Here is a 16210-nt window from a genome sequence, read left to right on the forward strand (position 1 = left end):
ACAGAAAATGTATTCAGATCCCACAGAATCACTTAATCATCTATATTTATTTTCTTTTAACCAAAAATGCATCATTACTCTCTTCATAAAATTGCTAAACGTTCGTTGATTTACTCCCTAATGAATGCTTGAAAATAATAAAATGAATAATCCTAATTCTTATGCGTGGTAATTTAATAACAGCTGTTTTGATGTTCGCTTTACCAATACACTATTAAATTGGCAAATACTGTAATACACATTCAAACATAAATTTCATGCTTATGTAGATGCATACAATTATCCTAGCATGTTCTCTACTGATTTTATTAGCTGACTGGTGACTTTTCACATAAAAGGACCAAAACATATATACTGAGACCAACATCCAAGAGATGTTACTTGTATTCAGTAAACCTGATGACAAAAGCATAGGGACCTTGCTCATATCTAGTACCTTGTATGTGCACACTGTGTATGTACAAGAAGGAATACTTCATAAAAGATGTGCCTTCACTTGACTAAAACCAAACTGTTTCAAACTCATACACACTGAGGAATAATCTTAAATGATGAAAAACAATAAAAAACATTCATGCTTTTCATATTTCCTTCATTTAATGAACTGTTGATTTTACCAAACACTTAAAACATAAAGGTGAAAAGAATTTAGGAAACAGTCATATACACAAGCAATCTGCCTGTTTTGTGAATACATCTTTTTCATAATGAGTGAGACCTACAAACTTAATATGGATAAGTGAGTGACTACAGTTTCAGCAATAGTCCGGCACTATCATGGCAGGGGACACCAGAATGGGCTTCACATATTTTACCCATGAAGGGAACTGAATGCAGGGTCCGTAGGTGAGTGAGTTTAGTTTTATGCCGCTTTAAACAACATTCCAGCAATACCATGGCAGGGGACACCAGAATGGACTTCACATATTTTACCCATGAAGGGTATGGACTGTAGTGCCGCAGGTGAGTTTAGTTTCATGCCACTTTAAACATTACTCCAGCAATATAAAGGCAGTCTTAAAATGGGATTAAAGCATAAAGTGATGCTGGTCTTCGACATCTATACCTTTGGTGAAACCCATGAGAACCGATAGAGTGTTGACACAGCTAGAAAGATACCTTGGTAATTCAAAGTGTTTGCTCGTCACACCAAAGGCCCTGGTTTGATTCCCTAATGGGTAAAATGTGTGGAACCCATTTCTGATGTCCTCGGTTTGATTCTTGGAATATGGCTAAAGGCGATATAAAACATACTCAATCACTCTGTCCAATTCACACCAACCATTAAACGTTTCCTGGCATGCTAAAGGGATGTAACTCTGCTGAGCACTGAAATAACTGGAGCACTTCATGCAACTGAGCCACCCCAACCAAGCAAACATCAAGGCTTATCTCATATTTAGAGTCAAACAGAATTCAAATGTCATATTCTTTAGTGTTCAATAATATTTATAAAACAATTACAATAAAATATTAAAAGTCTACAATGCTTCAGGCATCCGTTGCATGCCACAGACGTATGTACTGCATGTTATCACAGATCGTTCCTATATTGACACAATGCTCTTCTCATCTTTTATTTTCAAAAAATTACCCGCAGTTTTGACCCTGAAATTTAACACAAAATGCAGGAAGTTTGATACAGTTCTGGAGTTTAGAAAATATCAAATATGATCCCAGTATAATCAGGATCAGAGGTGAACACAGAAACACTGGGAAAGTGTTGTTGTATAGTGAGATACCAACAACTGTTGGTTCACCAGCATGTCTAATTGTGCGAGTCACTTTTAGGCATCAAGCAAAGATTCCAAAGTTGTCTCTCAACTATTGCACAGTTTGGGACAGAACTCCCAATGTAACCAGACTGGCAAAGACAAATTTCATAAATCCTGCTATGTATATGTTGACAGGGCTACAAGAAGCTTGTAATTATTTTCTATTTTCCATGCACTGTCTTAAAATAGGACATGAACATGTTATCTGTTTTTTTCAGTCATTATACTTTCCCTACTACCCTCATGCTGCTTGTGGTAAGATCACTAACTTAGCTGTCGATATTGGTCACAACTAAAATACTAGTATCCGCAATATCAGTTAGATATGTATTTTCTACTTGTTGACAGATCAATACACAGACAAATAATCAGTTTCCAAAACTGAAGAAAATCACAATTCGGATCTACAGAAATGTACATTACTTCTGCAGATGGCATATGAACACAAAGCATACATCACCGACTTTCATAAGCAAAGACAACCTGGAAAAGGAGATGAATATTGCTGCAGTCCCACACAACACAACATTTGGCATTGGCTCTATTCAGGAATTCCCTTGAGGAGTTATGACCTAGACATCTGATTGACAGCAAGTAGACTATGTTGATGTCGCTTGTGACAGACAGCATGCAAATAGCACTGTCATTACTTGTGATTGACAGCAGGTACACAACGCTGTCGTCACTTGTGACTGACAGCATATAAGTAAAGCTGTCGTCACTATGATTGACAGCATGTAAAAAATGCTGTCATCACTTGTGACTGAGAGCATATAAATAATGCTGTCATCCCTCAAGACTGACAACTGTAGATGCTGTTGATAATGTCTATTGTACTGCAACAGATATATTTTTGAGGGTGGAGATGTCACATGGCACAGTGAGCAACAATCTATTTTGTTGAAAAATTTCAGACAAAATTAACATTAAGTTCACATTAAGTTTGACTTAAACTATCATGTGACATATAAAATATCAGAAAGACATATTTACCTCATTTGGTAAAGAAGGGTGAGTATGTACACATATCTTTTCTCATGTCATGACAGACTCAGCAACATTTCATTTACATGAGTGGGTTGTATCAGACAAATCCAGTGACTGATATCAAAAACATGGACCGGGTCACGATGACATGCTATCAATCAAGTAACCAAACCACAGAACGGATCTGATAGATCGCAAAAGCAACCACCATCCAAATGCTCGGAACCTATTCTCAGCCAGAACTCAAGGTAAAGAAACAAAATGACTTGATGACACCTTCCTGGTTCAAGGATGGCAAGATAAGAAACATACTCCAATGACACTTCACTTTTTAATTTCAATTTTCACTTTTTGTTATTTTAAAACTTGTCACTGACTAATCCAGAGTGCAGTGCTACTTTCGTACAAACTTCATTTCATTCGCAGATATATACAACTCCACTGGAAAAAGCCTACTGTAGCAGCGACCAATGAGGTTTACTGAATCTGTAAGATCCACCCTGAACAAGATCAATAAATAGGGGCTTGAGGGAAGTTCTGGATAAAGCCTAAATGGCAAGTCTGAAGTGCAACACACACTGATGAAAGCTTACACATGACATAGCACATTCTGATTGTGAAATGCACAAGATGCTGATGATTGGTGATGTGATGAACGATGATCTACGATGTGATGGTGTCATGAGGTTTTCTTCTTGTATTCAGCGAATGCCTGTTTCAGTAGGGACACCACATCACTTGTGTCCTCTTCATTTTCACCTGAATAGGAAACAAAGTTACAGGTATTAGTGTTGGGAAATGATCCAAATCACACAGATAATAAATGATTCAATACCAACAAGCAATCATCAAAAACAATTGGATATGGCCCGTTCAAAATTTGTCGCTTGGTAGAAGTACTTTTTTATGGAGAAGTATGTACAATGAAAATTGCCCCTCTTAAATTATGTACATAGTAAGTGACCCTCAATGCATGTCACATACATAATCAATAACTACCCTCCATAACAATGACTAGTTCCCTAGCGCCATGTTTCAGATTTTCCTGCGCAGGTTGTTATTGCAGATAAGTATAAGAAAAAACGTGGTTCCCTGCTTTTTGTTTCATTTAGAAACTACATAAACTGTATTTGCAAATTTCACATCCAGTGTAAAACAAAGCTACTTCCTTCTTTAAAGTGAACACAGACTTCCCAGAGTCTTCAAGAAATATTATGCGTAACTTTTCAGTAAGTGAAGTGAGTTTTCTAAACACTAAACATGTTTTCAGGATCTGAGAACTTCTATGATATTTTCCATCTGCGAGAGTTTCAAACACTCATTGACTAAAACAGTAGTTCCAAAATCACATCAAAGCAACACCATGAATACAAATGAAACACATCACATGATATAAAGTAACGTAATGATATCAAATGGATATGGGCATCTTTGCAAAATATGAAAAATACTGGCCCTAGTAAGAAATAGGAAAATCAAGAAGAAGTCACTGTTAAGTGAGAATCACTAAAAATGTATGCACTTAAGTAGTACTGCCCTTCAAATTCTGGGTCCATCAGGCTATTTACAAATGTGATTTTACTTTGTTTGTTGTTTAATGCTGCCCTCAGCAATATTCCAGCAATATGGCAGCAGTCTGTATATGATCGACTCTAGATCATACAATCCAGTGATCAACAGCACGAGCACTGTCCTACACAACTCGGGTATGATCATGTGTGTGAACCAAGCCTTACCGTCTGATTATGTTAGTGTGAAGCAGTTCAGCCTACTCACCTTTATCTGACTTAGTCACGTCTCTCTCCAGTTTAAGTTTTTCCTGGGCACATCGGAACATGCCCTCCTCAACCGTGTCCCGACTCAGTAGGCGCACAATCTTCACGTTCCTGTAGTGAAACATTATGCTCTTATTCTACTTCAATGCCAACAGAAAGAGTGAGTCCTCTTCCACTATGCTTTTAGTAGCCAGTGAATATAAATATAAAGCTTAACCATATTAAATGCATTACAAACTTGAGTACTTGAATTCTTAGTATTATCCCTAAGCTTAGTATGATTATAAACTCAAAGTCCGATAACAGGTATGTGAATTTGGTTAAACACTAGCCAATATCACAGCAGGGGACACCAAAATTGGGCTTCACACAATGAACCCATTTGTAGGGAATCAAACCTGTGTCTTCCGTGTGGTGAGCAAACAGTTTAATGACTTGTGTATCTTACCATCTCAAACAAAAACTATGATATATTTGTGAAGGATTCATTTCCTACATGCACAAGTCAATGAAACATCTGCATCTTAATCACTAATTCTAGAACAGCACCAACAATCTAACTGTGAAATTGAACATTTTGAAAAAATATAAATCAACACATCTGTATTGATGCTAAAATCAACTCGGGATGGCAGGGTAGCCAAGTGGTTAAAGCATTCGCTTGTGAGTATGTCACACCAAAGGAACTGGTTCGATTCCCATCTAGAAACAATACTGGAAGCACATTTCTATTGTCCAATGCCATGATATTGCTGGAATATTGCTAAAAATGGCATAAACCCAACTAACTCACTCACTCTTAACAACCATATATTTCTACCTGGTCTGCCCTAGCCTGTGACATCGATCCTCTGCCTGCTTGTCGTTGTATGGGTTAAAGTCTATGTCGTGTAGTATAACCACGTTGGCTGCTGTCAGGTTGATACCGAGGCCACCCGCTCGTGTAGACAGCAGGAAGACTATGATTTCAGGATCGTTGTTGAACTCATCTATCAACCGCTGTCTGCAAGTTCACAGTTCATATGACAATGTGGGAAAGCAGTTTGTGAATTATTGCTATCAAACAGTCACCCTAGAGAAACTTACAAGTAAGTTTGTTCATAAACTGCCTGTTCCCCTCATAGTGCATGGGTACCGGGTGGGAAAATTCATAGATCTTCAATGGCTAAGATGAGAATGGCTAAGATGTTAGCTGAACATACAAGACAATAATAAAGCAAGACAAAGAGAGAGAAAGAGACAGAGAGACACAGAGAAAGAGAGAGAGAGAGAGAGAGAGAGACAATCATCCTGCAGAAGCAGCAGACTCACCTCTCTGTGACTGGTGTAGATCCATCCAGTCTCAAGAAACGTATTCCCTTTTCCTTAAGGTAGGGGACCATGATGTCCAGCATCATCACAAACTGACTAAACAGTAGCACTCGGTCACCCTGCAAACACAGAAACACTGGCAGAAACAGTAGCACTCGGTCACCCTGCAAACACAGAAACACTGGCAGAAACAGTAGCACTCGGTCACCCTGCAAACACAGAAACACTGGCAGAAACAGTAGCACTCGGTCACCCTGCAAACACAGAAACACTGGCAGAAACAGTAGCACTCGGTCACCCTGCAAACACAGAAACACTGGCAGAAACAGTAGCACTCGGTCACCCTGCAAACACAGAAACACTTCTTAAACACTGGCAGAAACAGTAGCACTCGGTCACCCTGCAAACACAGAAACACTTCTTAAACACTGGCAGAAACAGTAGCACTCGGTCACCCTGCAAACACAGAAACACTTCTTAAACACTGGCAGAAACAGTAGCACTCGGTCACCCTGCAAACACAGAAACACTTCTTAAACACTGGCAGAAACAGTAGCACTCGGTCACCCTGCAAACACAGAAACACTTCTTAAACACTGGCAGAAACAGTAGCACTCGGTCACCCTGCAAACACAGAAACACTGGCAGAAACAGTAGCACTCGGTCACCCTGCAAACACAGAAACACTGGCAGAAACAGTAGCACTCGGTCACCCTGCAAACACAGAAACACTGGCAGAAACAGTAGCACTCGGTCACCCTGCAAACACAGAAACACTGGCAGAAACAGTAGCACTCGGTCACCCTGCAAACACAGAAACACTGGCAGAAACAGTAGCACTCGATCACCCTGCAAACACAGAAACACTTCTCAAACACTGGCAGAAACACTCCATAAACACTGGCAGAAACAGTAGCACTCGGTCACCCTGCAAACACAGAAACACTTCTCAAACACTGGCAGAAACACTCCATAAACACTGGCAGAAACAGTCCATAAACACTGGCAGAAACAGTCCATAAACACTGGCAGAAACGGTTGACAAAACTCATAGCGAACTAGGGGTTGTCTGGTTAAACAACCATTCATCGTTCTGGCTGTATTTCAGTTATGGTACATATCAGATGTTATTAGTCATCAAAGTTTATTCATGGTGGCTAAAAGAGTTTTTTTTTCAGGTACAATCTCAAAAAGAATGTAACCTGGCTCCTCCAAACACGTCTCCTGAATGCGCAATATTAATGCCTGCATGGCAATAGGTACAATACATATACTTGGCTCCTTCAGTTGACCTGCTTATTCTGGGGAAGAGTATTTCTCAATAAACTTTTGATCACAAGACATATTTTAGACCCGTGAAGGTGCCGGGGTAGAATAGGCCTTCAGCAACCCATGTTTGCCATAAAAGGTGACTATGCTTGTCGTAAGAGGCGACTAACGGGATTGGGTGCTCGATTATTTACAGACCGTCGCCATATAGCTGGAATATTGCTAAGTGCGACGTAAAACTAAACTCACTCACTCACTCACAAGACATATTTCTATTCTGGGAGGTTGTCAGTGGCTTGAATAGCCATGTTGTTGTCAATAGTAAGCAACTGGAATATATCAGAAGGACTCAAGTATGCATTTTGAAGGCATTGATACACAATAATGGAAGATCACACAAAGACGTTCTCAACGATGGTTAATACTAAAAGTTGAATCACCGTGTGGAATGAAATTATCTTTTGACTAATACAACTCGATTTGGCATACAATCTGGGCGTATAATCGTATTTAATGATAAGAAATTACACCAAATACTCCAACAACATATCCGATAGGCATTTGTTCATGTCTGACAGGTTGTTGTTTGTGGTTTAAATAGACCCTCAGCAATAGTCTCCCTGTATTAAAGCCCCCAGTAAATAACTGTGTCTGGACAAAATACTCATGTAAAGGACATGGTAAGCAATAATGCAGTATGTCAGGATACAAGCAATAATCAAACACGTCACCAAGCCTGAACATGCAATCCATTTCCACACCTATTTCTACCTTTATCTGGATCAATTTAATCTCTTAAAAGTAATAAAACACACAAAAACACTGTAGGAAACAACTGCCTGTCTGAACATCAAAGATGGATAAATTCTGCGGAGGACTTGTGAGAAATGAATCCTACCAGTCCGACAATCAGGGCAGTATTTTATTTGCAATCATGAGAATCTTATCTCTGCAACTACTTTGAGAACAAAATCACTTGAGATTTATCAGTCGAGATTTGTGTCAAGATCATTCAATTTCGACAAAATATTGAGTGAAGTTTCCTATGGTCAAGATTTAACAGTTTCACAGCACTGAGATTGAGTGTAGTTCTTATAACTGTTTGCAATGTGAATGTGAAAGTTAACTTGTGAATGATTTGCAGTTACACACAAAACATTCTTGGTTAAGATTTAACAGCACTGTGATTGAGTGTAGTTCTTATAACTGTTTGCAATGTGAATGTGAAAGTTAACTTGTGAATGATTTGCAGTTACACACAAAACATTCTTGGTTAAGATTTATCAGCACTGTGATTGAGTGTAGTTCTTATAACTGTTTGCAATGTGAATGTGAAAGTTAGCTTGTGAATGATTTGCAGTTACACACAAAACATTCTTGGTTAAGATTTAACAGCACTGTGATTGAGTGTAGTTCTTATAACTGTTTGCAATGTGAATGTGAAAGTTAACTTGTGAATGATTTGCAGTTACACACAAAACATTCTTGGTTAAGATTTATCAGCACTGTGATTGAGTGTAGTTCTTATAACTGTTTGCAATGTGAATGTGAAAGTTAACTTGTGCATGATTTGCAGTTACACACAAAACATTCTTGGTTAAGATTTATCAGCACTGTGATTGAGTGTAGTTCTTATAACTGTTTGCAATGTGAATGTGAAAGTTAGCTTGTGAATGATTTGCAGTTACACACAAAACATTCTTGGTTAAGATTTAACAGCACTGTGATTGAGTGTAGTTCTTATAACTGTTTGCAATGTGAATGTGAAAGTTAGCTTGTGAATGATTTGCAGTTACACACAAAACATTCTTTTCAGTGTTACCAGTATTGGTGTCTGGTAGAACTTTTTGTTAGGTTTCCTACATTGCCATTAATCACTTGTCATATCCAAATATCCCCATGATGTTGATCACTATATCATCTTATTCACACTTGATTTTTCACTGACCACCACCATAAAACTAGGATACTGCTGACTGTGGCACTGAACAAAAGCAAATAAATTTCTCCCCCCCCCCCATCCAAAAAACATCACCATCACTATAATACATAAAGGGAGGCTATTGGCAAAGGATGTATTACCTGTCTCTCGTACTTCTCCAGCAGATCATCCAACATCCGGAACTTTCCTGACTCAGAGATCAGGCTGACGTCTAATGCAAAGGAACCTATATATTTCTGCAATGATAAAACGTAACAACTTTTTTCATGATTAATCAAAAAAGTACAGTGGTTTCAGGACCATCTGTGTTAGTTCTGTTTCGTGCTTTTATCCCTATTTCCAGCTATTTAATTATTCATTCATTCTCATTTGAATACAAATGGACTGTATTTTAGATCATAGGGTTCCCCTTCTATATATACTGGACAAAACAAGTTAGGGTTACTGATATTTTTATTATTGATATTACATCAGTGTGTCAATGATTAATAGATCATTATTCACTAATTTCACAATTCACATATTTATCTAAAACTCTTTTTGTCCAGAACAGGAAAAGACACGCAAGTTTCAAAAAAATGAAATACCATAAAAGTAAGCTTTCATGTTTATATTTTGTATTTAAAAACCTCACAAAAAGCTAGAGTTGCATTTCTTTTACTGTTCAGTATACGTTTCATGAAATATTTTGGCACTTTCTGGTGTATTTTGCATGTCACAGATGTCATGCTCATAACAGCATTCTTCTATTCACAAGATTAACAAGAATCAAGATTAATCAAGCTCAAAGAGCTAAACCTATCAAAACTGACACAAAATACTGCATTTAGGGTCATATATCACCCTTTATACAGGTGGGCCCACATGTCAGATTATATCTTGGAGGTTACTTCTACAATAAGTAGGGTAGTGGGGTAGCCGAGTGGTTAAAGTGTTGCCTCATCACCCCAATTCCCCACCTGGATACAATGTGTGAAGCCTATTTCTTGTGTCCCCCACCATGATACTGCTGAAATATTGCAAAAAGCGATGCAGAACTAACTCACTTATACTCATTCTACAGTAACATAACTAACAAGTTCGAGATATGTATCGAATCCCCACACCTCACCTTGTATTGGTGGCAGAGATTATTTATATCAAAGTCATTCAGTACAGCCATGTCTTCCTGTATGAGGTGGGGCAGTGCTCCTCGATCTCTGTGGGATGGCTCCTGGAACCGAAACAGTACCAGCATCATTAACACAAATCCTTGTCGTCCACTGTGAGCAATGTTTCAGATGTATGATGGTTGTCTGTAAATATTCAAGTATGTACCAGACAAATCAAGTAATGCTATCGGTCTAATCTGTCAGGATATGATGACATGACAACCACAGCATGATTCGGACACCTGATTTCATGCAACAAAGCTTACATCTGGTGACTACTAGAGGTCCCTATTGCAAACCACATCTTGGCAATCTGTGTGGTCAGGCTCAGACATGACAACGACAGGGCACAAAAGAGCCGGGTTTTTTCATTGCATATTTACATCTAAAAAATTCAAGAAAAATCCAGGAAATTCACAGATCCATTGAAAATTCTCGTCCATAGGCTACATATTGTGGCGGCCGAGACTCAAACTTTCAATAAACCTTGTCAGTCTTGTTTTCAGGAAAAGTCAAACACTTCTTTTCAATGAATAAATAGCTGTTTATTCATGGGTATAAATGTAATTCTGCACAATGCTCTTTTTCACTAAGTAGATCCCTCTCAAGCTTAAGGTTTATGTGCATGGACCAGTGTTAGGGCAATAAAAGTATGACCTATGGCTTCAGTGGTAGTGACTGTTATGTAGATATGGTGATGGCTTAATTATTTGGTAATCTGAATAACTCGATAGTTATTAAGATAATAATTTGTGTCTGTGTTCGAAAAGTGTAGTCTATTTATGGCATCAGCTATTATAATTGTAAGGACAAGGGGAACTTTCAGGCTGAATTATCTGCCCTTAGTTTGAGACTGACCTGTAGACTGCCAAAGTCAGAATGACCCAAACTGGATCGCATCGTATTTATAGGTGCGAGAAAATGGTCACATGTCAGTTCTAGACCGATCAAATCACGAGATATTACGTCCCGTTACGTCCTTATTCTTTTGATAGATCTACTTTCTCAACATGATACCACTGAAATAAAGGGGAAGACGCATTACCTCAGAAGGTAATCTGGTACGAAAATGACTATTTTTACCCACCAATTAATTACGCCTCATTAAATCATTAAATGCCCTCCAATATCATAAGATCAACAATTACGTCTCTCTACGTCCTGCTACGTCCTTGCTGCCTGCTCAGGGGGAAGGAATAACAACGAGCGACATCGACTGGGAACTATGATGGACAATTCAAAGAGGAAGATTACAGATGTCAGGAGGCAACTGGAGCTTATCTGGCACATAAGATGTTTAACAACATGACTCAGTCGCTCATACAATTTGACAGTGGCACTGGAAGTCGTGTTTATAGAAAACATGTTCATAAATATGCTGAACATCGCATATGAATACAACAGTGGGAATTACATAGTTCCCGTTGTCAGAACTAACATCGGCTTTGCAAGATGAACTGACATATCATCAAATACAATTCTGGGTTCTGCTGTTTGTAATTCACAAGATTACGTAAACTTATAATGAAAACACTAAACTGAGTCAAAAGTAGCGGTATCCCCATTGCGACATAGGCTGGTTGTCACAAAGTTAAAATGGCGGGCGTCACCAAAACACGTAGCTCGGCCCAGATCACAAATTCACCAAAGAATGGTTAATTAACAAGTGTCACAGGGATTATGTCACAGTTTGTTGAAGGACAAGGTATGATTAATCCATATCTGATGGTCAGTTTTCGAAACTGGATGCTTAGAACAAGGAAATATAAAAAAAAAGTGTGGTCAATTCAAAAGTGCTTGAAAATGTAAACAAGATCGTTTTGACAGGCGACATTGTTGACATTGACTCTTACAAAGTGCAACTGTGTTCTAAACCAATAGCGTAATGTGATGGCAATAGCTTATGATATTTTACGAATGACAATACATTATAATGCTTGAAACAACATGCTACGATCTTTGACAGATTTGTTACCAAAAAAGAGATTTCAAAACACTGAATTACGTGAAAACGAGGTTGCCAATAATACTAGTATATACTCGCAAAACTAACTACATGATAATTATGGTAATAATTTCTGCACTGCCATTAGCTATAAAAATTACAAAAGGGAAATACATAAAAAGATATCTCGTAATGACTAATAATTTACAAGCTTTTGTATCATATGAATTTTGCAATTTAACTGGAAAAAATAATTTCTCAATCTTCGTGATCGCCATCACAGTGAGTGAGTGAGTGAGTTTAGTTTTACGCCACACTCAGCAATATTACAGCTATATGGCGGCGGTCTGTAAATAATCGAGTCTGGACCAGACAATCCAGTGATCAACAACATGAGCATCGATCTGCGCAATTGGGAACCGATGACACGCGTCAACCAAGTCAGCGAGCCTGACCACCCGATCCCGTTAGTCGCCTCTTACGACAAGCTGAGTCGCCTTTTATGGCAAGCATGGGTTGCTGAAGGCCTATTCTACCCCGGGACCTTCACGGGTCTCGCCATCACAATATCATGGCAGAAGACACACCTTGGCAATTTGTTAGGACATCATAATAATTCATAGCACAAAACCCACCTTGGCAATTTGTTAGCACATCACAATAATTCATACCATAAAACCCATCTTGGCAATTTGGCAATTTGTTAGGACATCACAATAATTCATGGCACAAAAACCCACCTTGGCAATTTGTCAGATCACAATAATTCATAGCACAAAACCCACCTTGGCAATTTGTTAGCACATCACAATAATTCATGGCACAAAACCCACTCAAGCAATCTGTTTGGAAAGGCTACAAATCATGGTAGAAGATCCACTTTAGCTACCTGTTTTGACAGGCTATAAACCATGGCACAAGACCCACCTTGGCAATCTGTTTGGACATGGCCACTAACTTCTCATCTGTGTAGTGGTTGCGCACCAGCAGCGGATGGTTGGCGACCTTACGGAGCTGCATGAACATGGACATGCCACCATTAGGGTTGTCAGTGTTGTCCATCTGGCGGGCGTACTGGGCGATCAGGGACTCGTACAGCTCCTGTTGGTCTGGGATCATCGGACACCGGACTACCTCTTCTGTCTTCTTGGGAAGTTGCTTCAGAACCTGCATAAAATCACATGAGACAATCATATTACAAGACCATTATAATACACTCTGTCAATAAACACTCATACTCAGAATGGAGTGATTGAGTATGGCTGTGCGCCACTTTTAACAATATTTCAGCAATATCACAGCAGGGGGACACAAGAAATGGGTTTCACACAATGTACCCACAGGTAATCAAACCCAGGGCTTCAGTGTACAAGACTACACTCCTGCCCTCATAATGGACAGATTGGTATGACACTGTCTTGTCATATACACAGATCGTCAATAATAGTGTGTCATAAAACACAGTGTTCAGAGTGGCAAAATACAGGAAGTAATCATACCAGATAATCATTATCTAATTAAACAACCATCATGATTATGATATAAAACAGACCATCTATAATATGCAGCAAGCTCAACTTAACAAGGACAAGGAAACACTATACGATTATTATCAATATACAGTTGTAAATACAATCAGAACTAACTACTCGATCAACAAGAAAACATGGAATGTATGAACAAATTCACACTGTTTTTGCAAAGTGTGACTTGAGGTAATCCTACTTTGCATATTTATCTACACACAGGAAAATTTGGTGCCACACATATTTTCCATAACCTGTGAACCATAACTCAGTAATTAATTCATTGGCTGTGTAATCAAACAAAATATTTTTGTGCTCTGACAAAATTCCTTGTCCATAAGCAATAATTCTGCTGTCGCGACGGTGTCGAAGCAGTTGTGTCTGTCAACAGTGCTTATTGTAATTTGAACTTGGCAAACCAATCATAATTGGGCATTTCCAAATCATGTAACAAAACACAACATACATCACTTTTGAGTCTTCTCAGTAGAAAAGGCTTCATGATCCTCTTAGCTTGTGCTATTCTAGTTTTCTCGTAGCGACCCTGACTGTCATCTCGCTGTAACAAAACAAACAACAGTTGTCAGCAAACATGCCTACCTTTATCATTGTGCTCAGTCACAATGAAAAATTGCACCACAAAATTCTGTTAGTTTTTTTTACAATTGTCTAATAATATTTTTAAAAATTCAACACAATTAACAAAAATGTGTTACTTCAGAATATGGAAATAAACACATTTTACTCTGCTCTTTTACTTACACTAATCATGGCAAATATCTTTTTCAGCGGTTCTGTTTTCCCAATGAAGAGCTCTGGCATGACAAAACAGAGCAATGACATGAGTTCAACCAGGTTGTTCTGTAATGGGGTCCCTGTCAGCAGGAGGCGACGTTCAGCCTACAGGAAACAAAACACATTTTAGCTCATATACAGTTTGAGTTTTCAACTGCATGCTGCTATGCGGATGTTCATAGATTCCAGTGGTACACATTAGATATTCAGCTATTCAACACCACTTTCTCAAAATACAACATGTGTGGCATTAATCACTCCCAACAAGAAATCTGAATGAAATTTAATGACAAGCAGAATACCTTGATGAAAAATAAAACGACCATGCTGACCACTCAATCATGTTAGTTGCTGCTAATGAAAGCAGGGGTTGCTGCAGAAAAATTCTAGTTGAGAAATGAATAAATGTCTTAAAGTCTATTCAAGACTTTTCAACTGGCATATGTTGTCTGTGAACAACAGCCATTTCCATGGGTTTAAACAATTCTCTAAACACTAACAGTCATGTCAGGTACTAGCTGTAGTACTTTGCTTAAACTTTTTATACCTAAAGTCTACAAGTATATGAACTAAGGGATTTCTTAGAGTTCAGTTCAACAATATGACTAAGACTAGAACATAAGCTTAGAGTTACTAAGAGTGAGGGGCCATTTTGTGAAGGAAAGGGTTAGCGAAACACATCTAACAAACCATGGTGCACATAGTCAAAACTATTACTATATGCCTGCAGTTCACTAATATTCTGTCCTGGTGCATTTTACATACAGTCAAATCATGTCATGGTAACAACAAATGAAATAACTATAGCATGTTTGGTTGCAAAAATGACAAATAAATTCAATATTGGAGTATATATGCATGTAGTTGCTGTCGGTATTGATAATGGCAAATGGGCTTATTCAGGAAGAGGAAAATCTAATCAAAAGTCATTGTCAGTATTATACATACCCCTATTTTCATCAGATTCTGTCAGTGTTATACATACCCTTATTTTCATCATATTCTGTCAGTGTTACAACACCCTCATTTTCATCAGATTCTGTCAGTGTTATACACACCCTTATTTTCATCAGATTCTGTCAGTGTTATACATAGCCTTATTTTCATCAGACTCTGTCAGTGTTATACATACCCTTATTTTCATCAGATTTTGAAAGCGTAGAGATGCCATATTTTTCAGCATGTGTCCCTCATCAAACACAGCGTAGTGGAAGGCACATTTCTTGAAGAGTGACCGGTCTTCCACTGACCCTGTCGCTATTGTGTACCTGTGGAAACAATATCACACTCTTAGGGGTGACTATCAATACACATCATAATCATTGATAGTCAGTCACTAAATATCAATCAATTACTGATATTACCAAGATGTAACTTTGAGCCAAAGTGCCAAAAATGCTGAGAAGAAATGAAATATTTCACACCACTGGAGAATGGTGACATGTTTGTGCAGGGATTAGTAAGAAAACAACATTGTGAACAAAATTTAGAAGCAGCTCATAAATATGAAAATATAAATAAAACTTTGTGTATCGCACAACTGTGTGTATCTATCAAAACGTTCATGAATGATATTATCAATGACACTATTTTTATATTAATGATAATATTCCCTATATTTGCTATAGATATTTTTCTTATGACTTTATCTTTGTAGCCTGTCTTATGATCGGTTACAAACAAATCACTCATACACCATCACATGCAATTTATCATAAACATCAAAGTGATGCA

At 38.1% G+C, this 16210-nt stretch overlaps 1 protein-coding gene across 1 annotated transcript in view; it reads right to left on the minus strand.

Annotated features, from left to right (window-relative positions):
* Positions 1-3079: 3079 nt before the first annotated feature.
* LOC137286817 (SWI/SNF-related matrix-associated actin-dependent regulator of chromatin subfamily A containing DEAD/H box 1 homolog) overlaps positions 3080-16210 on the minus strand; it is a 30143-nt gene continuing 17012 nt past the window's right edge. Inside the window, exons 13-22 of the mRNA XM_067818824.1 lie at positions 15609-15744; positions 14444-14581; positions 14148-14240; positions 13083-13322; positions 10171-10272; positions 9200-9295; positions 5849-5967; positions 5358-5540; positions 4539-4648; positions 3080-3521 (exon numbers count right to left, since the gene is read on the minus strand). Of these exons, the coding sequence (XP_067674925.1) occupies positions 3442-3521; positions 4539-4648; positions 5358-5540; positions 5849-5967; positions 9200-9295; positions 10171-10272; positions 13083-13322; positions 14148-14240; positions 14444-14581; positions 15609-15744 (1297 nt within the window). The 3' untranslated portion in view covers positions 3080-3441. The remainder of the gene's footprint in view (positions 3522-4538; positions 4649-5357; positions 5541-5848; positions 5968-9199; positions 9296-10170; positions 10273-13082; positions 13323-14147; positions 14241-14443; positions 14582-15608; positions 15745-16210) is intronic.

The sequence above is a fragment of the Haliotis asinina genome, chromosome 6, assembly GCF_037392515.1.
Source record: "Haliotis asinina isolate JCU_RB_2024 chromosome 6, JCU_Hal_asi_v2, whole genome shotgun sequence".
Taxonomy (NCBI): domain Eukaryota; kingdom Metazoa; phylum Mollusca; class Gastropoda; order Lepetellida; family Haliotidae; genus Haliotis; species Haliotis asinina.